Source organism: Perca flavescens, chromosome 15 (genome assembly GCF_004354835.1).
Source record: "Perca flavescens isolate YP-PL-M2 chromosome 15, PFLA_1.0, whole genome shotgun sequence".
In the NCBI taxonomy this organism is placed as follows: Eukaryota; Metazoa; Chordata; class Actinopteri; order Perciformes; family Percidae; genus Perca; species Perca flavescens.
In genome coordinates this window covers 31,921,945-31,948,566 of record NC_041345.1, presented here as the reverse complement: position 1 = coordinate 31,948,566, position 26,622 = coordinate 31,921,945, and the positions used below count along the sequence as shown (strand labels likewise).

At 40.9% G+C, this 26,622-nt stretch overlaps 2 protein-coding genes across 2 annotated transcripts; both read left to right on the top strand.

Moving 5' to 3' along the window:
* Nucleotides 1-1,837: 1,837 nt before the first annotated feature.
* On the top strand, nt 1,838-6,631 carry LOC114569088 (keratin, type I cytoskeletal 13). The gene is made up of 7 exons (XM_028598907.1): nt 1,838-2,281; nt 2,794-2,876; nt 3,513-3,669; nt 4,564-4,725; nt 4,950-5,075; nt 5,474-5,688; nt 6,510-6,631. Exons 1-7 carry the CDS (start codon nt 1,895-1,897, stop codon nt 6,616-6,618), a joined length of 1,239 nt encoding a protein of 412 aa, XP_028454708.1. The 5' UTR covers nt 1,838-1,894; the 3' UTR covers nt 6,619-6,631.
* Nucleotides 6,632-22,334: 15,703 nt separating this feature from the next.
* LOC114569191 (uncharacterized) lies at nt 22,335-26,302 on the top strand. The gene is made up of 9 exons (XM_028598985.1): nt 22,335-22,467; nt 22,658-22,940; nt 23,163-23,308; nt 23,499-23,781; nt 24,007-24,152; nt 24,343-24,625; nt 24,848-24,993; nt 25,184-25,466; nt 25,689-26,302. The coding sequence occupies exons 1-9, from the start codon at nt 22,341-22,343 to the stop codon at nt 25,834-25,836; spliced, it is 1,845 nt and encodes a 614-aa protein (XP_028454786.1). The 5' UTR covers nt 22,335-22,340; the 3' UTR covers nt 25,837-26,302.
* The last annotated feature ends 320 nt before the right edge of the window (nt 26,303-26,622 follow it).

Here is a 26,622-nt window from a genome sequence, read left to right as displayed (position 1 = left end):
AGTAAAGAACAATCCTCACTTTTTAGAAAGTGGAAAGGATCCAACCAGTTGTGTGTTTAATGGTCTAATCATCTCAGCTGGACTTGTAGGCCATATAAACTACATATGTTCTGTGTGCAGTAATCTTAATGTGTAAAGTAACTAGTAACTAAAGCTGTAACAGAAGAATGTAGTGGAGTAAAAAGTAGAGATGAACCAATTAAACTTTCTAGGCTGATTTCGATTTCCGATTTTTCATAGAGATTGACCAGCCGATTTTAGCCGATTCCGATTTCACTTTTTCTAACACACACAAATATGTATTTTACTATCTTTTCTTTAACATTTTACATTTTGCATAGAACATAGAACATTTTTTGAACAGATAATCGATCGCTATAAAATAGAACTATAAATTTCTCCTGGTGTGGGAAATTAACACACATTTAAAGTGCAATGTCCTTCTTTTCACATCCAATATCCAACTAAAATTTTTTTATATATTTAGCAAACTAAACTTCTGTATGTATGAGAACAGGTAAAACAGGTAATGGCAATAAAATAATATATAAATAACAAATAAAAATAAATAAATATAGCCTTAATGCAGTATAAAGATATTTAACACACACATGCATCCCCACTAACCTGGAAAAGGTTTTAAACAGTAACGTTAATACAGCGTGTCGGAGGAATACAGCGTCTCTTTTTTTCTACAGCGGCCAGCGGGGCGTCAGAGGCAGAGGGACCACAGCGTTCGCTAACGTTAGCTTCTTGTCTCATCTGGGGTCTGATAAACAGTAAATTCATCAAAGTCAGGGTGCCCAACACTATTTTCCAATAAACTGCTCTGTCATATTTCACATATATTTCATATTCCATGTTCCAGTTTTTCAGCCTCCGAGGGGAGAGAGAGAGAGGCTGACCGACAGATCAGTAGAGCAGACGGCTCTGCAGAGCCGTGTATAATAACGACTTCATGACATTTCATAAACAGCTGATTGAGCGGCAGTGCGCCGCTGCTACATGCATATAGCAGAAACCCTGCATGTGCACGTGTGGTGCTGTTGTTGCGCGATGTTAATCATGCGGCGCCCGAGTGAATTTGACCGGCATAAAATCGGCATATGTCAGACTGACCGGCAGGTGAAAATTGGCCAATTCCGGTCACCAGCCGGTCAATCTGTGCATCTCTAGTAAAAAGTACAATATTTCTCTCTGAAATGTAGTGGAGTAGAAGTAGAAAGTGGCATGAAGAGAAAAGACTCAAGTAATATATATAAGCATATATATATATATATATATATATATATATATATATATATATATATATATATATATATATATATACATACAGTACTTACATTCCACCACTAACAGTGAACAGGTGCAAGATAACGTGATGCACCCCCACCCCCACGCCTTAATCTGAACTCAAAGGACAGTAATAAATGCAACTTTACTGACAACTTTTTTACCTGTTCTTAAATGTTGTATGTAGTTTTACATATTTTAGTCTACGCATTCTTACATACGTCTGTATGAATGTTGTTGTTTCCTGTTGCACTGCAAGTGGCTGCAACAGGTTTTCATTTTATATGAAAGTATACAAGGAACCATGACAATAAATAATTGAAAATCTGAAAAGTAAAAGTACCTCAAAATTTGTAGTGGAGAAAATGGACTAAGTTACATTCCACCCTAGTGCAGACCGCCCGACCTGCTGTACCACACCTATTCAGCTCCGACCGGTTTGGTCTCTGGGCCCCGGGGCTTCATGTGACCCACCGGGCGAGTTTGGCTTACCTCCCCCAGCTGCGACCCGCCCCAGCCTCATTTTGAGACATAAAAGGAGCCCTGGTCCCAGCAGCTCTTCACTCTCCGCTCAGAGCCGACGACCAGCCGACCCTCAGCCATGACCTCCTTCTCCAGCCGCAGCAGCCTCATGTCCTCCTCGTCCTCCTCCTCCCGCCGTGTCGGCAGCATGGGGGCCGGCAGTGTGTACGGAGGAGCCGGAGGGACGGGTATCCGTGTCTCCAAGGCCTCCTTCTCCTCCTCCTCTGCCGCCGGTGCTGGCGGCGCCTTCAGCCTGTCCGACGCCGTCGACATCTCCGACAACAAGAAAGTGGCCATGCAGAACCTCAACGACCGCCTGGCCACCTACCTGGACAAGGTGCGCAGCCTGGAGAGGGCCAACGCAGACCTGGAGCTGAAGATCAGACAGTTCCTGGAGAACAAGACCAAACCTGCAGCCCACGACTGGACCGCGTACTACGTCCGCATCAACGACCTGCAGGACCAGGTGAGCACAGAGACTCTGAACTCTAAGGGCATTTTCTCAATTTTTACATATCTTCTTACAGCTTTAGTGATTAATTTTTTGATATTAATGAACATCCGTTACATTTAAGCCATTGTCAAATGAGTTGCTACAAAGATAATTAAGACGATCAGCTGCACACAACCCTCTCTGGATTTCTCAGTATGGTTATGTTCAGAAGATTGTGGCATGTAGTAACTTTCCCGCGCAAAAAGACTTTACTCACGTGGACGAACTGTTTTGTTGCTTGAAATGAGTTTAACAAAGTCTTGGCTTCACAAAAGTAGTTTTGCCTAATGTATGAATAAAACAGATAAATGTATAAAAAATAAAAATTTAAATAAACTTTTGTAATATCGCTTTTTGAGTAGGAGGCACATACTTTATCTTCATAGGGTTAACATTTGTTTTTTTGAGATTAGTGAAGTTGTATAACTTGTTGTGTCTTTTTGTAACATTTTATACTTCTACTCATAACGTTTTGAACTTTTCAGATCAACGCCGCTGCTCGTGGAAACGCTGGCCTTGTCCTCGCCATCGACAACGCCCGGCTGGCCAGCGACGACTTCAGAGTCAAGTGAGTGTGAGACTTTGTGTCTTTCAACATGCCCTCCTTGACTCCCCCACCCTTTGTATGAAGTAACAGCATATGTCACACAGAGGTCACATGGAGAGTAGAGGGAAAATGGGCAGGGCAGGAGAGGGGGATTGAAATGGAATGCACCTGCCCTCGTTTACTTTCAGCCCAAACTATACAGGTAAATTTTTTTTAAATAATCATGGTTTCTTTGTTTAACTGCAATTAATTGCTAACATTAGCTAAGGGGTATGACTGTTGATGGTTATTGTTGATTTTAGGGTTAGGGTTAGGGGGTTGGGGTAGGTTAGGGCTAGGGGGTTAGGGTTATCAAGCTAACAATGAGCAAATACAAGTTATATGTTTCTTACACTGAACGTATAACTAACAAAGCATTGTCGGTGATAAAATCCACATCTGGAGTGAACATCATAGTTCACTTGCTCCCTCAGCCCTCCGAGGGTCGATCTCACCAAGTTCACTTCAGTTTTTCAGACCAAAGGAACGAGGACAAGTGCTTAGGCGAAGTGAACGAGGGCATGCTGAACCTCTAACATCCCAGCATCATCAGTCAATAACAATCATTTCAACATTCAGGTGAGTTTCTGCAGCTCATTCTCATGTTTGTTTTTTCAGATATGAGCACGAGCTGGCCATGCGTCAGTCGGTAGAGGCCGACATCGCCGGGCTGAAGAGAGTCCTGGACGATCTGACTCTGGCAAGATCCGACCTGGAAATGCAGATCGAAGGTCTGAATGAGGAACTCATCTACCTCAAAAAGAACCACGAGGAGGTGAGAGCACTGAAACAAGACGGAAAGATAGATTTAAGCTGCAAGCAGCGACGAACGGCCACCATGTCACGCAAAAGCACAAATGAAATCTCAAAAATAATCACTACTTTAAAAGTGGTGGATTTGGTTTAAAATTTAGCAAAGTACAGTAAAATACTTTGAAGAAATCATACTTAAGCAAAAGTAAAATTATAGATTTTAAAAACTATTTTGAATAGTTAAAGTGCATATACAAAAAAATACTCAATTACCGTAATTGTAATTTCTTACATTCCACCTCTGCACAAATGTGATATTAAATCCAAAGAATTACTATTTTGAAAGAGTTTTTGTGCATCATGAAGTCATAAGTCAAACGTGTTCGTAAAATGAACGCACGAAATCTAAGATGGCCGACTTTGTGTCAGGTGAAATAAATGTAATTTTTTTTTATACATTCTTAAAGATAAGTAAAATGTTCCCATCAAATTTTGTGAACATCAAACAACTTTATCCAAACCATGGCCTGCGTTACGGGGTGCTATGGAGCCCGTTGGCCACGCCCCTGAGCCCAATCAGTGCACAACTTAGCAATTTTTTTCTTTGTTTTGAGCATCCAAAGCCCCTCAAAAATGGGATTGCGCAGCAGAAAAATAATAACCCTTTTAATTCAGAATCAGAAAATCGTTTTTTACCTCAACAAGTTACACCTACGTGGAATTTTTGCCTTGGTGAATGGTGCTTACATAAACAAACATATTAAACATTATTATGAAATAAACAATAAATACAGAAACAAATATGTATATACAAAATAGCTGTTTTGCATTAGAATAAACAGGTCCCTGGCACTTTGATGCTTGGGCGCTAATAAAAAGATAAAAAGACAGAAGTTTAACCGGTGTCTTCCTGCAGGACCTGCTGGCCCTGCGAGCCCAGGTGGGAGGCCAGGTGAACGTGGAGGTGGATGCTGCTCCTCAGCAGGACCTGTCCGCCGTCATGGCCGGAATCAGAGAACACTACGAGACCGTCGCCAACAAGAACCGCAATGAGCTGGAGTCCTGGTTCCAGACCAAGGTGAGACAACAAAGTCCCAACTTTTTAGTTTCTCAAGTTCTGGTTTAGGATATTTTGAAGTTTAAAGTTTTAAAACTTTGGAGTTTTTTAAAATTTTAGTCTTTAACTTATTTTTTTGTTTCCTAACTTCTGCTGTTCCGGGATGTTTCTCAGATAATTCTACATCACGCTGCGCTCTGATATCCTGATATTTGATCAATAACATCATTGATTGTTCTTCACAGTCGGCCGAGCTGAACAAAGTGGTGGCTGTGAGCACCGAGACTCTTCAGACGTCCAAGACTGAGATCTCAGAGGTCAGACGAACTCTTCAGTCTTTGGAGATCAAACTGCAGTCTGAGACCAGCAAGGTAAGAAAACACTAAATATGTCAACTTCATCAAGTCATCAAATGTAACATTGTTTCTGCATTTTGGGTTAGGGGTTAACAAAACAACAACCCAACAATCCCAATGATCTGAAAGTGTTTCCATTCAGTCTTTTATCTCCACTGAATTCTGATATTTTAACCTTTAAAGTTAATCGTTCCCGTGCTAATCAATGATGGCCATCACAACTTTGATGATGACTTTCATTTGATCTTTTCATTAATTTGGTTCTTTTCTGGCAGAGTTGGCCTTCTGTATTGGTTTGAATGTAAAAGGTTTGAGGTGTTTTGTAAAGTACTAAAGGGCTGTCCTACTGTAAATCAAAGTGATGTTAATCATTGAACACAGCTGACCTGACTGTCCTCCCTCTTCCTCAACAGAAAGGAGCTGTGGAGGCAACTCTGGCTGAGACCAAGAGCCGCTACGCCAACATGCTGGTAGGTTACCAGAGGCAGGTGGGGGGTCTGGAGTCACAGCTGTCCCACCTCAGGGCCGACCTGGGTAATCAGAGGGCCATGTACGCCGAGCTGCTGGACATCAAGACCAGACTGGAGATGGAGATCGCCGAGTACAGGAGGCTGCTGGATGGAGAGAGGTGAGCTGAGGGAAAAGTTCAATGAGCTCTGTGTGTTTCACTGCTGCTAACTCTTTCATCCGTAGTTGGTGACCAACCGTTGGTTTTGTTAGTCACAATAACCCACCCCCTTATGTAAGCAGGACTTTGCTTGAGTCTGGTTTGAGACCAGCAAAGAGTTGGTGCTGCTCTAGAACCAAGGTTATTTGACTGTCAAAACTCAAAGAACTGGTTCCAGATCAGGCACAGGCCCCTAACCAGCCCTCAAAGTGCCTCGGTGGAAACGGAGCAGTTGTGAAACGGGGACAGAAACCCACAGAGTTGCTTAGCATGTTAGCATGCTTAAATTAGATAATGATCACTAAACACAGAGTACAGCTGAGGCTAATGAATGTTTCCACATAATTAGTTATCACTGCTGAAATGCTGAAATACATTTTGTCGTTTTCGCCTCCAATGCCGCCAAAAGTTGTCATAGCACAGTTCATTGTCCCATAATATAATTTGAAATATGACTGTGAATCACGTACTTTGGACAATGTTAAAATATACAGTCATACAACTGTTATGTCTTAGAGTTAACTGCGGTAAACACAGAGTCCAGCTGGAACTGATTCTTTAGTTCTGCAGCTTTTTGGTCGTAAAACAAATGTTGACCTGAGGATGGAGCAGTTGTGCAGTCTAGTTTTTTGTAATGAGTAAATTGAGATTTTTCCTACCCAGCCTCACAAAATAGTTTTATTGACTTTGTTGAATGTAATAATAATAAAACCAATCAAGTCTCATCAGTCAAAATATTGAAAAGTCCAAATAAAATGAATTATTTATTTTCTCTTCTGCAGCACCACCTCCACCATTTCCAATAAGACCTCCACCACAACCAAGACCTCCAGGGTGGTGGTGATAACACAGGAAGTGAACGAGTCTGGAAAAGTGATCAGCAGCAGTTAGATGCCAATGGAACCAGAATCAGATGCTGTAAGGTGTAAACTGAATCTGTCTCAGGTTCTTTAATAAAGACGAAGTCTGACATTGTTTTCTGTGGTTCACTTGTTTATATTTCACACTGACGGATCAGCTGCTGCTTTGACTTTATTAAAGAGAATCATCTCTGATGAGGAAACATTTTTAATGTTTGTATCTAATTTCTTTGCTCACGCAATATTTCATTTATTTCAATTGGGTTAAATCTGTACGAGGAGTTTGTTAAAGTGCAATGCCTGCAACTAGACAAAAGCATTTTAAAATTCAAAATGGCTGACTTCCTGTTGGGTTTAGAGGATGCTTCCAAGAGGCTTTTCTGTCGGTCTAGTCATGATTCATATGCCTGCCACATTCCATGCCCCTAGGGGAAACATACTGCAGGGGCTACTTTTCTGAAAATGTGTAGGGGGTGCAATTAGCCAATTTGTTGCACCTAAGAACAAGACCCATGAAAAAATAAATCTGCAATGTTAATTTTGGTCAACATGACAAAAATGTGGGTTTACAGCTTTCTATTATGAAAAACACTCTGGATCTGTTGAGTGACACAAACATACCATCATCAATTAGCTGCATAAACCTGAGTGGAGCTGCTGCAGGTTTCTGGTATTTCGTTTCGGACCAAGATTATGTTTGTCTTTGATGTATTACATATACAAAGTCCACGTAGAGATGGACGGGTCAAACAAACTCAGGACTTTCACTCGGGACAAATCGTTTGTGTCCCGTGTGAAACCAAAAGTCAATGTGGACTTGTTTACGTAATGAACCTTAACCTAGATACTCAGATTTCTGAATGAGCTGAAGTTTTTTGTTTTGGGGGGAGGAGAGGTAAAAGAAAGACTATTACAGAATCTGCATGAAATTAAAGTATGGATTAGTTTCTTTAAGTCCTGCCTGGACATGAATCGTCTGATCCTTTCTATACTTTCTTGACTTGCAAAATTACCTTTTAAACTGACGAACATCATTATTTGTAATTCATGGCTCAATTCAAACGGGATAAAAAAAAGGATAAGTCTTTCCTCGTTGACTACCGTTCTTAGTTCTTCCAAATTAAGCTCCCATGGTGATCCAACGGAAGGGGAGGGACCCCGTGTCTCTTTGGTCCACCATGATGTTTTTTTTTAATTAATTTGCATAATATGAAAAACAGTAACAGAACTTTTTTAATTTTGATTCTATAGACCCCAAATTTGGTACGTAGTCTTGCGGGACAGAGATATATATTTCTACTATAAATGAGCAAGACTGGTGAAAATCCATAGCCGCTATCAATAAAAGAATTTCGCCAAGGGTGGAGCTTAGCAGTAAATTGGCCATAACTCACTAATTTGACTAATCATCATAACATTTGTAATATGTCTCTAGTCTGACATAAGGAATTGGCCTATACGATTGGTACGAGAGAGGTGGTGCGTAGGCAGAACAAGAAATATTCTGCAGTGTTATAAGAGCAGAATAAATGTCTATGTAATATGATCAATGTATGAACAACATGTACAGTGTATGATGCATGTGGTTGAAGCCTATTTAGCATTATATGCTAAGTTATGCCTTTTCTCAAGTTACTGCAGGCTCGAAGGAGCTAGACACATTAACATTTTCAGCATAATTGATGTTAATGTGCTAATACTTCCCATAAAATATGATTCCATTTGGCCTGATGGTGGCACTATAACTTAGGCCAATATTTTGAAGGGCCACGTCCCTCACACAGTGAGTCTGATTGACTCAAACATTTCTAGCTCCATGTGTTCTACAACTTCTGGCATGATGTTTTTTGCATAATGGGAAAACAGTAAAATTAATAGAACTTTGTGGATTTTTATTCTATGAACACAAACTACAAATTGGTATAGATCCATGCGGAACTGAGATACACATTTCTGCTATAAATGAGCAAGACTGGTCATAAAAAGTGGCCGCATCAATCAAAGAACTTGTTAAAAGGTGGGGCTTAGCAGGGAATTACCCAGAACTCAGATTCTTCCACAGCAATTCTGCCTAAAATAGATGGAGACATCTGACACCTGAACTCTTGTTAAAACCAATGAAGGAGGGGCAAAATAACGGGACTTATTGAAAGGCTGCATGTAATGACAGGTAGTGACCTAGAGGCGTCAATGTTCTAGCCCAGGGCATTGAGAGCCGAAGAAGACAGAGAGACCGGATGTGGTTGTTGTTCACGCTGGCAAGTCTACAGAAATTACACTGCATATATTGTAGTGATAAAGCAGGTTTCACCACTTTTTCAATGTTTGAACAACATGTACAGATATGTGCAATGTAGTAGCAGTAACATTATAAAAGTAAGAATAATATATGCAGTGTATTAACAGAATATATAATAAGAAAAACAGAGTAAATACAGATATTCTGTATGAATCATATAGACAGATATGTACAGTATAGTACAGCTATGTGCAGCGTGGTAATATTATAAGAGTAGTAAGAAAAAGTTTATGTGCAGGATGAACAATATGAAGAGCAGTAGAATATGGCTATGTATACGTGTAATTACAGTATGTACATTTGTTAATGAAGGGGTATGGGTGGGATAGGGTAGTGCAAATTGTCCATGTGTGTGTGTGTGTGTGGGGGGGGGGGGGGGCTTAGTAGGTTAATTATCACCGGGATGCAGATTTAGAGTTCAGTAGAGTGACAGCCGCAGGAAAGAAGCTTCCTCTGAACCTGCTGGTACGGGTGTGGAGAGACCTGAAATGCCTCCCGGAGGGGAGTGGGGTGAACAGGCTGTGGTTGGGGTGAGAACATTCTTTGATGATGCTGCGCGCCTTACGCAAGCCCAGGATAGCCTCGATGGAAAGTAGTGAGGAACCGGTGATGCGTTGGGCTGTTTTCAGTAGTTGCCATACCAAACTGTGACACAGTTGGTGAGGATGCTCTCGATGGTGCAGCGGTAAAAGTTCACCAGGATCTGGAGAGACAGGTGGACCTTCTTGAGTCTCCTCAGAAAGAAGAGACGCTGATGAGCCTTCTTGATCAGGGTAGAGGTTAAACCTGTCATGATTGTGAGTTTCTGTTATATTCTGTTTCCTGTTTGATTTTGTAGTTTGTCTTTTCTCCCTTGTCTTGTCTAGTTTTACTTCCTGTCTGTTCTTTTTCCCGCCTATTTGATTGTCTGTCTGATTTCTTTCACCTGTTCTTTCACCATGCTGTCTCTGAGCTGTCGTGGATTCTGTCGCGTCGCGTCGCGTCGTGTCTGCACTTGGGTCCAAGCCTTGCTTTTCCTGACAAATCGTGACAAAACCATCAGAAGTGGTTTTGTGAAGCTTTGAGAATCTAGAAATCGCTCGTGATTTGTGCATCTGTTTAATGCTGCTTGCTGCTTTGACTTTTGGCAATTGGGCTGCTGTGGGGCGGCTGTGGCTCAGGTTGTAGAGCAGTCGCCCACCAATCGGAAGGTTGTTGGTTTACCCTGGCCCTGCTGTCCAATGTCGAAGGGAATTGCATCCCGATGCTGCGCCATCGGCGTGTGAATGTGTGTATGTTTCTGTGCTAAGCAGATAGCGCCTCATATGGCAGCCTAGGCCACAGTGTATTAATGCGTGTGAACAGTTATATTTCAAAGTGCTTGGAGCTGTCGTTAAGACCAGAAACTACAGAATTGCATAAACTACTAGAACTACAACCTTCTGTTGGCCGAGAAACGGGTTGAACCCTCGACTCACCACTTGCAGATACTTTATTTTATTGTCTTTTTTTTGGCAGGTGTGACGTTTAGTCAAGATTTATTGTCTGCTTTACGTTTACCAGAGAGTCTTCATTTTTTTTTACATTTAGCCAATCTCATTCCGGCCCCCCTTTTTGTGTTAGGAATGTTTTCTCATGTATAAAATGAATTCTCTTATGTATGAAATGTTTAGTTTAAGTAGAGTATGTTGTGTGTGTGTGGACATTGAAATGGAAGCTTTAGATGAAATGTCTTTTGTGTTGGTGTCATGTAACGGTGTGTGATGGGCCACTTAGTGGCATGACTTAAAATATCATTCATACAGTAACTCTATGTATTGTGTAAAAGAAACAACAGGTCATGTTTTGTTACTTTCTGTGTGAAGAGTCTGATGCTGTCGGAGCTCCCCTGATGGATGGAGGAGCAGGAATGGAGCCTGACCTGTCGGCTGCTCCTCCTTCCCTGGAGGAGCTGACGGTCAGGTCCTGTCAGTCCACACGGAGCCCCGAGGAACAGACATCCAGTCGAACCACAAATGCCTCACAGCTCGGCCCTCAGGCAAGATGATTGAGAAACAGCTCTCGAAAGGCGGGGTATGTTGAGATGTTATCACAGCTGAGGGTCTGAGAGATTATTTTCTGTATTTTCTATAGTTGTATCGTCTCTAAAATGTCAGAAAATGGTGAGAAACGTTTTATATACACTACCGGTCGAAAGTAGGTTTCCATGTCTTTCACTTTTCTGTCCAGTTCATCCCAAACCAGCTCAATGGGGTTTAAGTGTGGTGACTGTGCTGGCCACTCCATGTTTTTAAGCTTACCAGCTTGTTCTTTTTTGCTAAGGTAGTTCTGGCCTAGCTTGGATTTATGTTTTGGGTCATTACCGTGCTGTAGGATGAACCCCGGCCTGACCAACTAGGCACATACCAGAGGGTACTGCATGGCGCTGCAAAATGCTGTGGTAGCCGTTTTGGTTAAGGGTGCTTTTTACTCTGTACAAATCACCGACCCTGGATCCAGCAAAACAGCCCCAGACCATCACGCTTCCTCCTCCATGTTTGACAGTTGATGTCACACACTGAGGAACCATCCTTTCGCTTACTCAACGGCGTACAAAAATCCTGCGTGATGAACCGAAGATTTCAAATTTGTATTCATCCATCCATAACACCTTCTTCCAGTCTACAGTAGTCAATTGACAATGTTTCTTGGCCCAGGCAAGCCTCTTTTTCTTATTCTGACATCTTAGCAATGGCTTTCTTGCTGCAACTCGACCTATCAAACCTGCAGCTTGAATGCTTCTCTTTACAGTGGGCAAAAAAAGTATTTAGTCAGCCACCAATTGTGCAAGTTCTACCACTTAAAAAGATGAGAGGCCTGTAATTTTCATCATAGGTACACTTCAACTATGAGAGACAAAATGAGACAAACAAATCCAGAAAATCCCATTGTAGGATTTTTAATTAATTTATTTGCAAATTATGGTGAAAAATAAGTATTTGGTCAATAACAAAAGTTCATCTCAATACTTTTTTATGTACTCTTTGTTGGCAATGACAGAGGTCAAACGTTTTCTTTAAGTCTCCACAAGGTTTTCACACACTGTTGCTGGTATTTTAGCCCATTCCTCCATGCAGATCTCCTCTACAGCAGTGATGTTTTGGGGCTGTCGCTGGGCAACACAGACTTTCAACTCCCTCCAAAGGTTTTCTATGGGGTTGAGATCTGGAGACTGGCTAGGCCACTCCAGGACCTTGAAATGCTTCTTAAGAAGCCACTCCTTCGTTGCCTGGGCGGTGTGTTTGGGATCATTGTCATGCTGAAAGACCCAGCCACGTTTCATCTTCAATGCCCTTGCTGATGGAAGGAGGTTTTCACACAAAATCTCACGATACATGGCCCCATTCATTCTTTCCTTTACACGGATCAGTTGTCCTGGTCCCTTTGCAGAAAAACAGCCCCAAAGCATGATGTTTCCACCCCCATGCTTCACAGTAGGTATGGTGTTCTTTGGATGCAACTCAGCATTCTTTCTCCTCCAAACACGACGAGTTGAGCTTTTACCAAAAGTTCTATTTTGGTTTCATCTGACCATATGACATTCTCCCAATCCTCCTCTGGATCATCCAAATGCTCTCTAGCAAACTTCAGACGGGCCTGGACATGTACTGGCTAAAGCAGGGGGACACGTCTGGCACTGCAGGATTTGAGTCCCCTAGTGTGTGTTACTGATGGTAGCCTTTGTTACTTTGGTCCCAGCTCTCTGCAGGTCATTCACTAGGTCCCCCCATGTGGTTCTGGGATTTTTGCTCACCGTTCCTGTGATCATTAAGACCCCACGGGGTGAGATCTTGCGTGGAGCCCCATATCGAGGGAGATTATCAGTGGTCTTGTATGTCTTCCATTTTCTAAAAATTGCTCCCACAGTTGATTTCTTCACACCAAGCTGCTTACCTATTGCAGATTCAGTCTTTCCAGCCTGGTGCCGTTCTACAATTTTGTTTCTGGTGTCCTTTGACAGCTCTTTGGTCTTGGCCATAGTGGAGTTTGGAGTGTGACTGTTTGAGTCATTATACTCCTAACAAGTTCAAATAGGTGCCATTAATACAGGTAACGAGTGGAGGACAGAGGAGCCTCTTAAAGAAGAAGTTACAGGTCTGTGAGAGCCAGAAATCTTGCTTGTTTGTAGGTGACCAAATACTTATTTTACGGAGGAATTTACCAATTAAAATTAAATTAAAAATGCTACAATGTGATTTTTCTGGATTTTTTTTTTCTTCTCATTTTGTCTCTCATAGTTGAAGTGTACCTATGATGAAAATTACAGGCCTCTCTCATCTTTTTAAGTGGGAGAACTTGCACAATTGGTGGCTGACTACAACTTTTTTGCCCCACTGTACAGTTGAGACTTATTACGACCACTATTAAGCTGTGCTTGAAGCTGTTGTCCTGTGAGAACTCTTCCTGTCAGTTTCCCCCAGTTTCTAAGTGCCTTTTGATGGTGAAGAATACTGTACTCACTGACACCTTGACTTTCTTCGCAATTTCTCTGTAGGAAAGACCAACATTCTTAAGTGTTATGATGGTCTGTCTCTCTTCCATTGTTAATTGCCTTTTTCCCGCCATTTTTATAGCAACAAACTACTTTCTGCAGTACAAAACTGTTCAAATATTGCTCACGAGGGTATGATACCACAGTGTGTTCCAACAATACTTTTGTACAAACAGAGGGGGTTGTAAGTAATCCAGATAAGTTGGAACACCTGTGGGAATTGGTAGCACCAACGTTCAAAGCTTGATCAACCTCCATTGCTGCAGAACAACTTTACGTTGTTAACCCATTTCTTGTTCCCTGAAAAAGGCCTTTTTGTAAAATACTGAAATGTACATTATTTTTCAGTTTTTTTTAACCTCAGGCAGTTCACCACTTACCTTTGTACCATTTCAAGCTATTCATTGGACTTGAAATGCTAAAATTTAAATAAAAAAACTAAAAGAATTGGGGTGTTCTAAAACTTTTGACCAGTAGTGTATGTATTTTTCTTGTTCACCTGTAGGGTCTCTTTAACATGGGCTGCAATGCGAAACTGTGGAATCAATTATTTGAGTATTTTTTCACTACTTTCAACCACTTCAATCCCTTAGGACTTTTTATGTTATAGAGGTGACTTTTATGAGACTAGATCTGTTGAAAGAGTTTCTGTTTCAGTTTGTTTGGGGTCATGTTGCATAATGCCTGTACTATGAGAGAATGTGTCAGAATGTACAGTAGGTGAAGTGAGCATGGACTCTTTCTCTGATTCGATGGATTCAGCCTGAAGCGAAAGAATGAAGATGTGAATGTAGCAGTGGCGGTTTTTGGCATGGGTGAACGGGGCAGCCGTCCGGGGCGGCATTTTTTCATGTCTCATGGGGGGCGGCAGGAGAACTTAAAAAAAAAAAAATCCTCTGCTCCGCAAAGCGTTTTTCTGATTTCTATAATTTCACCGTGTGGGGAGTTGGCAGATCAGCGCCCCCGGCAGCTGCAGGCGCCCTGCTTGCTGAGAGAGGTCAACACCCCCTACTTTCACAATGAAGTGGACTAGTCCGTAACAGTGAAAAGATAGATAAGAAAGATAAACAAAGTGACAAGAGAAATGGGAAGTACACAGAGATGGACCAAGGCGAGTCTAAAACTTTCTTATACGTCAGTAGTCTAAATACCAAAATGAAACAAAGTTACCCAAGCGGCTCAAACAAAAGAAAAAAGCGAAAAGACGTGTTTTCGGCAGTAGCAGGACCTCTATCGGCTCCCGTGGCCGATGATAGTGGTGTCGAGCCCACTCTCCCTCAAAAGCGTACAAATAACACGGGTTTACACTTTGAAAATATGTTCAATGTGTACGCCAAAGTAAAATTGTGCATACAGTAGATACGTGGAGCGCTTCAATTACATTAATGGAGACCGGTGCGTTTATAGTATAAAGGGACGCGGGACCGCGTAAAGAGGTTGGTTGGGGTGGTGGATAGTTTTATTCCCAACGTGTATATATTTTAAATTATTTGTTCTTATATTCTATCCTATTATTATTTCATGTATATTGTATCCTATTATTTCATTTTTATTCTGTGCGTGTGCTGTGTGTCTGATATTGTGCTGCTGCAACACTGGTATTTCCCATTTTTTTGGGATCAATAAAAATCTATCTATCTATCTGTGATCTTATGTGGCGGGCCGGTCTGGGCCAAAATGCCAGGGCTGCCAGCTTTTCCAAACTAAAGTTGATCAAGTCATACCTGAGGTCAACCATGTCCCAAGGATCACTGGCCTTGCCTTCATCAATATCAATCACTCAATAGGGGAGCAGATTTCATACGATGACATCATTGATGATTTTGCATCAAGGAAGGCCAGAAAGGTCAGGTTTTAGTTGTAGTTTGGGTTTTCTGTTCTTAGTGCTATAGTGTAATAATTACATTCTCTTTAGTGTGTTTTATACATTTGTGTGATGGATTTGTGTATGAATATTTATTATATATTGTGTCTTTTGGCAATGTTGGAGGTAGAGATTGTGCACCTTAAAAATAAATTGTGGGGGGGTTGCTCGGAGGGATCTCGCCCAGGGCGTCATTCAATGTAGAACCGCCCCTGCTGACATGCTGTTGTCAAACTCCCTTGTGTGGGAGGGGCTTAGGAGACAGTTTGGGGCTTAAGCAGAAAGGGGGGAGGAACTGAGAAGTTGTCGATGTTCAAATTTGTTGGCAAAGTCCTGGATCTTCACAATCTTACCTACAGCACCTTTAAGCCTTGACTCGGTTTCATGAAAGCAGAGGCACTTAAGTTACCATGGAGATTTATTCTGTGCAGCTAGCCTGCTCCTGACCAGGCTAACAGCCAGAATGTGTTAAAGGAACACGCCGACTTACTGGGAATTTAGCTTATTCACAGTAACCCCCAGAGTTAGACAAGTCGATACATACCCTTCTCATCTCCGTGTGTGCTGTAATGCTGTCTGACGGCTCCAGCGGCATCAGGCCAGCACAGAACATGCAGGTGAATGGTTCCAGCAATCCTACTGCTCCGAATAAGTGACAAAACAACGCCAACATGTTCCTATTTACATGTAACATGAGACACAGCCATCTTATAACTGTAAACAAACCGGGAACTATATTCTCAGGCGGAAGAATATAGTACTTGGGCGGAGTGATATGCTCGCAGCAAGCCTGTCTGAGAATATAGTTCAATACAAATCACAACATGTAAATAGGAACATGTTGGCGTTATTTTGTCACTTTTGTCACAATTCAGAGCAGTAGGCTAGTTGGAACCAGTTACCTGCAGGATCTGTGCTAGGCTAAGCTAATGCTGGAGCCGTCAGACAGCGTTACAGCACGCACAGAGATGAGAAGGGTATGTATCAACTTGTCTTACTCTGGGGGTTACAGTGAATAAGCTAAATTCCCAATAAGTCGGCGTGTTCCTTTAATCCTGGAGCCTATCCTTTACCCTATTGTTATCAGCCTGGATTAAAATACAACAGGTACAAATTGCTGTTAATATTTTAACATTGTGGCTATTATTTAAAAAAAAAAAAAAAAAAAAAAAGATTCATGTTACTGTCATTGGTGTTATATTGCTGTATGAAGACTGCTGTTTATATTGGTGTTAGAAGTTTGGTGAATATATTAGGCTATGGCAGTTGCTATGCAGAAAATGCACAAGACAAAAACACAAGTAAAATAAAAGACACTGCATAAACATGTAGGCCTAAGAGATTGCAATATAAGCCTTTATATTACTATTAAGACGATATCATCTATGTCAAGGATGTATACATTAAATAAACTTCAGCTGGAGTCCGATTTACCATGGCAACACTGTTGACTGCATCAGTGATCTCTGTCCATTCTGCATTCTTTCTCCAGCCTTTATTACCAGTTTTCAGGCTGCCAAATAGTACACATGTTAGTGCAAATGAACCGGAGAGATCAGGGTCTCAACCTCCACCTCTGAAAAGTGCCGCTTCTCAGCCGGATTACATCTCACCATATCGTAAATTGCAGGGGCGATGGCCTCAAAACCAAGAATAGATTGGGGAGTGATATTTAAATGATTTTTCCGGTCGCCATTCTTACACTCTGATTGGTGTAATACCAATGTTTCATATACAACTGTTAATGTGTGCAAATGATTAGTAGCCCAACTCCTTGAATGTTAAAAATATGACGGTTTAGTTCAGAGTTGTGGTCACATGAAGTCTATTTTTAGGCCACTTACACATTTAGTCAGTCGACGATTGTTTGGCAATTTTTTCTTTCACTGTTTTATTACAGCGGCTGTCTTTCTTATAAATAATGCGTTTCACTTCATCCAACTTTCATAAGAAGCTGCTGCTCACTCTGTGTAAAGTAAATGCACAACACGTGTTCTCCATTTTAGCATCAGTAAATCTGTTATCGACATTGCGTGCTGTTAAAGTGATACGCCACCGTTTGTTGAAATAGGTCTCATCACATAGCTGTAGATAGGTGGGCCAACGCATTTTTTGTGCATGCATTGTTTTAGTCCGGTGCAACACCGGCAGCGCCGCCGCCAGTTAGCTTAGCGTAGTGAATGGAATCCTATGTTGCCGGTTAGCATGTTGTGAGTAAAAGTGAGCCAACAAAAGACAAAAAACAACCTAATTACTTGCACTGAGACAAAAAATGCTTTGGCCCACCTATCTACAGCCAGGGTAGACCGTGATAAGCCCTATTGAGGAGGAGCCCTAGTCGCTCCTCCTCAGCCTGGCTTTGTCTTCTTGAAACGCACATAGCCGATGGGATGCACAGATTAGACTAGGTCAGGACTCACTTTATCAGTTATCCAGGATTTATAAATTCTGATTCTGTGAAATAGCGCTCTGGTCTGGCAACACACAGTTTTAGGTTTTGTTTGCATTTGCGGGGAGACATATGATGGGGGACCCACAGAACCTTTTGAGCATTGAACACTTAATTTCCTGTATTCTTGTGAAATCTTCTGCACCTATTTCTCCCTTTTCTGCATCAATGTATGTTGAAAATATCTGGGCCCTAATTAGGGAGTTGGCCAAAATTAAGTCTTTAAAACACTTAATGGGGCCTGTCTGGTTTCCCTGGAGGACCGTCAGGAGGAGCAGGAATGGAGCCTGACCTGTTGGCTCCTCCTCCTTCCCTGGAGGAACTGACGGTCCGGTCCTGTCAGTCCACACGGAGCCCCGAGGAACAGACATCCAGTCGGACCACAAACGCCTCACAGCTCACAGCTCGGCCCTCAGGTGAGATGATTAAGAAACAACTCATGACAGGAGGAGTATGTTGAGATGTTATCACAGCTGAGGGGCTGACAGATTATTTTCACTGTCAATTAATCTGTGCATTATTTTCTGTATGAAAGGATTAGTTGTTTGGTCTTTAAAATGTCAGAAAATTGTGAAAAATGTGGATCAGTGTTTCCCAAAGCCCAAGATGACATCCTCAAATCACTGGCGTAGCCAGAAAAGAGACTCTGGGTGTGCATCAGAAAAAACATTTATGGTCGGATTAATGTGCACCTCCACAAATATTTAGCAACATAGGCCTAAAATTTATCTCAGCTGCCCAGTCGGAAGATGGTATTTAGATGGCATTTGGCCTAATCACTCCTGAGGGCTATTTCACAAAACCTAGATAGCAGATTAAGCCGGGATTTCCCAGTTATCCTGGCTCAATTAAGCCTTGACTCGGTTTCACAAAAGCAGAGGCACCTAAGTTACCATGGAGATTTATTCTGTGCAGCTAGCCTGCTCCTGACCAGGCTAACAGCCAGGATGTGTTAATCCTGGAGCCTTTTCTGTTCACCCAGCAGTGGTTTTACCTTATTTTTTTCAGCCTGGATTAAAATACAACAGGTGCATATTGCTGTTCATTTAAGTACTGTTATTATTTAAAGTTGTGACCATTATTTTTCATAATTATACATGTGACTACTGTTTATAAATTCTTGATAGACGTTTGATGAATATATTACTGCAGTTGTTGAGATAATTAGAAAAGGCTGATACATTTGCTAAATGTGTTTTTAAATGAAGTTTGTTACTAAGGGCAATAAATAAAGTGTTGTACATGTGTGTTTCTATGGTGGACCAATGCACCTTGAATTATTTCAGTTTATTTTTTATTTATTTTTTATTCCTGAACAATGAAGGATATAATAAATTGGCATCCATAGTACACAGTTTGTGTTGTCCAGTAAACTGGGACTATAATTTGGGAAGATTGTACAATTTCAAGAACATATCCTAATTGTACAATCCTCCCAAATTATAGTCTTAGTACACTGGACCAGTAACTATATAGTGTAGACTACTGTACATTCATGTAACAATAGGGAGAGGACACCTCAGTGGTTTTTGACCTTATATTTTGCTGGTGGGAAATAAGTGATGAATATACTCTGTTGCATTCATGTTTATAGTGTGCATTATATTTATCACTTAATTATCTTTATAGTTTCTAGATTTTAGAGTCCACTTTCTTCAGTGTTTTTCTTTTCTATGTCTATATATACGAGGGAGTAAAGCATATAATATATAAAGAAAGAAACTCGTCCTCTCTTAAAAAAAAAGACCATTCTTACGCTCTGATTGGTCTGATACCAACGTTTCATGAATCACACGTGAAGCCTGTTGTAAGATGATTTCTGCGCTCATATCTGCGCTGGTTTCTACGTTAGGTTGATGAATGAGGGCCAATGTGTTTCACGTTATCATACTTCCACAAGAAGATGCTGCTCACTCTGTATAAAGTATGAACAATGCGTATTCTCAAAGTTAATAATCGGTGCATCCTGGCTTTGTGCGTTTCACGAAGGCCAAGCCAGGCTGAGGAGGAGAGACTAGGTCGAGCCAGGCTGAAGTAATTTGGATAGATGCGCGTTCACGGCTTTCCTTAACAGACCAAGATGTCGGTAACCGATTTACTGACTGAATATGCTTGGTGCATTTACTTTACACAGAGTGAGCAGCAGCTTCTTATGTAAGTTTGATGAAGTGAAAAACATTATTTGTAAGAAACACGGCCGCTGTAATAAAACAGTGACAAAAAGCATTGCAAACAATCGCCGACCGACTGAATGTGTAAGTGGCCTAAAAATAGAGTTTATGTGACCACAACTCTGAACTGAAACTGTCATATTTTTAACATTCAAGGAGTTAGGCTACTAATCATTTGCACACATTAACAGTTGTATATATTGCATTAAAAGTGGGCAGAATGGTTTCAGTTAATAGAAGTGGTTCGTAAATGTATATTTTTAGACTATCATTTAGTCCATTCGCTATTGTCTGCCACACAATTTCTCGCTGTTTATCATAGCGCCCGAGTTTGCTTCTTAACATACTGTGTATGCTTAGCTTCCTCGTATATATGGACATAGAAAATAAAGACGCTGAAGAAATTGGACTCTAAAATCTAGAAACTATGAAGATAATTAAGATATAAACTCAATGCACACTGTGAACACGACTGTAACAGAGTATTCATCAGTTATTCTCCCCAGCAAAATATAAGGTCGAAACCATTGAGGTGTCCTCTCCCAACACATTCTGACTCCCATCGCGTTAGAAAACGACGCTTGGTCAGGTGCCTTGGGTGTTGTTATTGATGCTAAAAGTCTCCTTTAGCGTCATATCTCAACGCGCTTTATCTAAACGGGCTTGGTCAGGACTATTGCCATCACTTTTGTCTGTTAGGTAAAGGAAAAGTTCGTGGGTGGGCTTATGTTTCCATGACACGCGGGACATGAACAGGATGGATGGGTTTTGGAAAAGAAGAACGGGATGGTTGGGTTTAGTTAAAGAAGAACGGGATGGTTGGGTTTAGTTAAAGAACGGGATGGTTGGGTTTAGGATACGTGACACGCGGGACACGATCCTGCTATATAAGGATGACAGACTCATGCACGTTTCTGCAGCATCAGTTCATTACCTTTAGTTTGAAGCACTGTCAGGAAACCCTTTTTGACTCGCATGCCTTGTGACTGGGGAATTTGTTCTCAGAGATAGTGAGTATGTTAAGATTTTCAAGGTCCTTCAATACATTTTATAACCTCATTGGTTCACCCTGCTTGTAGAGCAGTGCTGTTTTGTGCTTGTTTTGCTCTTTCTCACTGTTTCTGTGAGTTTCTAGTGTCTTGTTATGTAATGATCTCATTGTTTTTGCTCTGCTTTATTAGGAATCTTGCATAGGCAATTGCTAGAAAATCCCCCAAAAAGCTACTGTTGGTAGTAAATATCACCATACAGCAGCATTTAAGCATTTTTCTGTTGTTTGCTACCAGACAAAATTGACAATGAGGCACTTTCACGCAATACAAGTCAATGGAGAGCGGAAATTTCCCACACCCCGTTGGGGGTGGTAAATAAATTAGCTTTGTCTCTATTTACCCTACAACTCTAACTCTTGGTTTATAAAACAACAGCCATACCAACCTTTAGAGATTGCAAATTAGTTGATTACACAATGGAATTGTCCTTCACAATGAGTAAGGTCATGTTTTCTCTCAAATTCCAGCAAATTACTTTTTTTATATCTGAACTTCCTCCACAGGATGATGACTCCATCTGTGGTCTTTGTCTTGTTGGCTGTTCTAGGTCAGGCCAGCGGCCAAGTTGGTGAGATTATTCTTTTAATTGGTTGAATCAAATTATTGATATTTACCCAATTAATTCACATTTTAGTATTTAATAGGCATATGTAACATGTGTGCCTATCACATTTTGTAACATAACACTGCTTGAACTAGTGATTTATGCCATATACTGTAACATGACCAATAGCTGACTTAGCAGAACGTCACATTCAAAATTCAATCAAATACGCTGACTGCCTGTTGTATGGCGACAAATTTGGTCAGATCAACACATGTAATATGTCTGTGCCTTCCATAAACTATCTTTAATGACACATTTTGTAAATCTATCCAGATCCTAATATTGCTAGAGGCGGAAACGTGACTCAGTCCTCCCTGTATGCTAATGGCTTCCCTGAAAGGGCCATTGATGGAAATCGTGCTAGCAACTGGGCACAGGGATCCTGTACCCACAGTAACAATGATTTAAAACCATGGTGGAGACTGGACCTCCTGAAGACATATCAGATCAACACTGTCACCATCACCAACAGAGGAGATTGTTGCCCCGAAAGAATCAATGGTGCTGAGATCCGCATCGGCGATTCCCTCAATGACAATGGCAACGGTAACCCCAGGTATTACAACACGTTCTGTCTTATATTAGGTTTAAACATTTAACATTGGTTGTGTAAATAACAGGAGATTAGTGCACTAGATATCTACATACCTCCCTAATAGTCATAGTTTTCACAGCAACAGCATGATCAAAATTTAAATACAACTGGTGGTATGATGTATGCACAGTCTGTGTGTGGTAATCCGGTTTTACTCATGGTTCTGTTTTATTTTATTCGTCATCAGATGTACCGTTATCTCGTCTATGGCAGCTGGCACCTCCCAAACCTTTGTGTGTAATGGAATGGAAGGCCGTTATGTAAACATTGTGATTCCTGGAAGACAAGAATACCTGACACTGTGTGAGGTGGAAGTCACTGGTCAGCCTAAAGGTAACGCTGCTCCAACTGGTGATTTATACCATATAATGTGACTAATAAATGACTTTGAGCAGACAGTCACATTCAAAGTTCAATCAAATATGATGACTGCCTGTTCTTTTGCAGCAAATTCAGTCAGATCAACACATGTAATATGTATGTGCCTTCCATCTTTAATGACACATTTTGTAACTTTGTCCAGCTCTTAATATTGCTCAAACTGGAAACGTGATTCAGTCCTCTCTGTATGGAAATGCCATCCCTGAAAGGGCCATTGATGGAAATCGTGCTAGCGTCTTTGGACAGGGATCCTGTAGCGTCACTAACAATGATTTAAAACCATGGTGGAGACTGGACCTCCTGAAGACATATCAGATCAACACTGTCACCATCACCAACAGAGGAGATTGTTGCCCCGAAAGAATCAGTGGCGCTGAGATCCGCATTGGTGATTCCCTCAATGACAATGGCAATGGTAACCCCAGGTATAAGAGCACTTTCTGTCTTGGATTTTAAAATGTTACATTGGTTGTGTAAATTACAGGAGATTAGTGCACTGTATATCTACATAATTACCTATTAGAAAGACATATTTTTCCCTGCAATGGCATGATCACATTTTAAATACGTATGGTAAGATATATGCATAGTCTGTGTCTCGTAACACGGTTTTACTCATAGTTCTGTTTAATTTTATTTTTCATCAGATGTACCGTTATCTCGTCTATGGCAGCTGGCACCTCCCAAACCTTTGTGTGTAATGGAATGGAAGGCCGTTATGTAAACATTGTGATTCCTGGAAGACAAGAATACCTGACACTGTGTGAGGTGGAAGTCAATGGTCAGCCTAAAGGTAACGCTGCTCCAACTCGTGATGTATACCATATAATGTGACCAATAAATGACTTTGAGCAGACAGTCACATTCAAAATTCAATCAAATATGATGACTGCCTGTTCTTTTGCAGCAAATTCAGTCAGATCAACACATGTAATATGTATGTGCCTTCCATCTTTAATAACACATTTTGTAACTTTGTCCAGCGTTTAATATTGCTCAAACTGGAAACGTGATTCAGTCCTCTCTGTATGGAAATGCCATCCCTGAAAGGGCCATTGATGGAAATCGTGCTAGCGTCTTTGGACAGGGATCCTGTACCCACAGTAACAATGATTTAAAACCATGGTGGAGACTGGACCTCCTGAAGACATATCAGATCAACACTGTCACCATCACCAACAGAGGAGATTGTTGCCCTGAAAGAATCAATGGTGCTGAGATCCGCATTGGTGATTCCCTCAATGACAATGGCAATGGTAACCCCAGGTATAACAACACATTCTGTCTTATATTAGGTTTAAACATTTAACATTGGTTGCGTAAAAAGCAGGAAATTAGTACACTGGATATCTACATACTTCCCTAATAGAAAGCCATAGTTTTCACAGCAACAGCATTATTAGAATTCAAATACGAGTGGTAAGATGTACGCACACTCTGTGTGGTAACCCAATTGTACTCATAGTTCTGTTTAATTTTATTTTTCATCAGATGTACCGTTATCTCGTCTATGGCAGCTGGCACCTCCCAAACCTTTGTGTGTAATGGAATGGAAGGCCGTTATGTAAACATTGTGATTCCTGGAAGACAAGAATACCTGACACTGTGTGAGGTGGAAGTCACTGGTCAGCCTAAAGGTAACGCTGCTCCAACTGGTGATTTATACCATATAATGTGACTAATAAATGACTTTGAGCAGACAGTCACATTCAAAGTTCAATCAAATATGATGACTGCCTGTTCTTTTGCAGCAAATTCAGTCAGATCAACACATGTAATATGTATGTGCCTTCCATCTTTAATGACACATTTTGTAACTTTGTCCAGCTCTTAATATTGCTCAAACTGGAAACGTGATTCAGTCCTCTCTGTATGGAAATGCCATCCCTGCAAGGGCCATTGATGGAAATCGTGCTAGCAACTTTGGACAGGGATCCTGTAGCGTCACTAACAATGATTTAAAACCATGGTGGAGACTGGACCTCCTGAAGACATATCAGATCAACACTGTCACCATCACCAACAGAGGAGATTGTTGCCCCGAAAGAATCAGTGGTGCTGAGATCCGCATTGGCGATTCCCTCAATGACAATGGCAATGGTAACCCCAGGTATAAGAGCACTTTCTGTCTTGGATTTTAAAATGTTACATTGGTTGTGTAAATTACAGGAGATTAGTGCACTGTATATCTACATAATTACCTATTAGAAAGACATATTTTTCCCTGCAATGGCATGATCACATTTTAAATACGTATGGTAAGATATATGCATAGTCTGTGTCTCGTAACACGGTTTTACTCATAGTTCTGTTTAATTTTATTTTTCATCAGATGTACCGTTATCTCGTCTATGGCAGCTGGCACCTCCCAAACCTTTGTGTGTAATGGAATGGAAGGCCGTTATGTAAACATTGTGATTCCTGGAAGACAAGAATACCTGACACTGTGTGAGGTGGAAGTCACTGGTCAGCCTAAAGGTAACGCTGCTCCAACTGGTGATTTATACCATATAATGTGACTAATAAATGACTTTGAGCAGACAGTCACATTCAAAGTTCAATCAAATATGATGACTGCCTGTTCTTTTGCAGCAAATTCAGTCAGATCAACACATGTAATATGTATGTGCCTTCCATCTTTAATGACACATTTTGTAACTTTGTCCAGCTCTTAATATTGCTCAAACTGGAAACGTGATTCAGTCCTCTCTGTATGGAAATGCCATCCCTGAAAGGGCCATTGATGGAAATCGTGCTAGCGTCTTTGGACAGGGATCCTGTAGCGTCACTAACAATGATTTAAAACCATGGTGGAGACTGGACCTCCTGAAGACATATCAGATCAACACTGTCACCATCACCAACAGAGGAGATTGTTGCCCCGAAAGAATCAGTGGCGCTGAGATCCGCATTGGCGATTCCCTCAATGACAATGGCAATGGTAACCCCAGGTATAAGAGCACTTTCTGTCTTGGATTTTAAAATGTTACATTGGTTGTGTAAATTACAGGAGATTAGTGCACTGTATATCTACATAATTACCTATTAGAAAGACATATTTTTCCCTGCAATGGCATGATCACATTTTAAATACGAGTGGTAAGATATATGCATAGTCTGTGTCTCGTAACACGGTTTTACTCATAGTTCTGTTTAATTTTATTTTTCATCAGATGTGCTGTTATCTCGTCTATCGCAGCAGGCACCTCCCAAACCTTTGTGTGTAATGGAATGGAAGGCCGTTACATAAACATTGTGATTCCTGGAAGACAAGAGTACCTGACACTGTGTGAGGTGGAAGTCACTGGGTCTCTAAACTGATTTTAAAACAATTTTGTCGGTACATGTCCACTTATTTTTAACGCTGGTATATGCAAGTTAGCGTATTTGATGTGTTCTAGCTTTGCAAACCGAGCATATTTTTAGTAAAACACTTGGCATTGTCATATGGTCTAAAATCATCTGGCCAAAGGACAACAGTTGAAAATTAGCCGGCTGGCTAATACTGGCACATTTACAGAAATGTTAATTAATGTGTGTTGTCCTTTATAAAATAAAGAATAAGAATATCATAAGGTTAGGAAAGCTGAAGCTTTATGTAGAACTGACACAGATGTTTGTTTAATACATTAGTTAACAAAAAAATAGGGTTATAAAGGTTATTGTTCAAATTTAGACAGCAGGCAAAAGAGATGGCTTCAGGAGATCCAGCTCTGTTAACTGATCATACTATTCTGTGCCTTGAAAGCGACAAGAGATGGGAAAGCAACGGGTGGCAAATTAATGATATACATTAAGAAATAGGTCTCTTTGCTGCATCTGGCATTGGGTTTGTTGTAATTTTTCTTGTTTTTATTTACTCTACTTGGGAAATAAAAATCACTTTTACAAAAGCTAATCATCTGTGTCTTTTTTTCCTCCCACAAAACAGCACTCATTGTCTGTTTGTCCAGACTTGATTGGCTCTCTCCTTTTAAGTCAAGTCAACGTTATATCAATTCTTCAGCACGAGCCAGACTTAAAGAGCAATTGAAAATATGTTTTTCTCTGACCCACGGCGCAATAAGGACACATATAACAAGTATAATATAAAACATAAGAAATGTA

Bases quoted from the DNA above. Each gene is read 5' to 3' on its own strand.
- LOC114569088 (XM_028598907.1), top strand. From the start codon at position 1,895: ATGACCTCCTTCTCCAGCCGCAGCAGCCTCATGTCCTCCTCGTCCTCC. The intron at 4,726-4,949 runs GTGAGACAACAA...TGTTCTTCACAG, and splicing joins AGTCCTGGTTCCAGACCAAG to TCGGCCGAGCTGAACAAAGT. The intron at 5,689-6,509 runs GTGAGCTGAGGG...TCTCTTCTGCAG, and splicing joins AGGCTGCTGGATGGAGAGAG to CACCACCTCCACCATTTCCA.
- LOC114569191 (XM_028598985.1), top strand. From the start codon at position 22,341: ATGGCAGCTGGCACCTCCCAAACCTTTGTGTGTAATGGAATGGAAGGC. The intron at 22,941-23,162 runs GTATAAGAGCAC...ATTTTTCATCAG, and splicing joins AATGGCAATGGTAACCCCAG to ATGTACCGTTATCTCGTCTA. The intron at 25,467-25,688 runs GTATAAGAGCAC...ATTTTTCATCAG, and splicing joins AATGGCAATGGTAACCCCAG to ATGTGCTGTTATCTCGTCTA.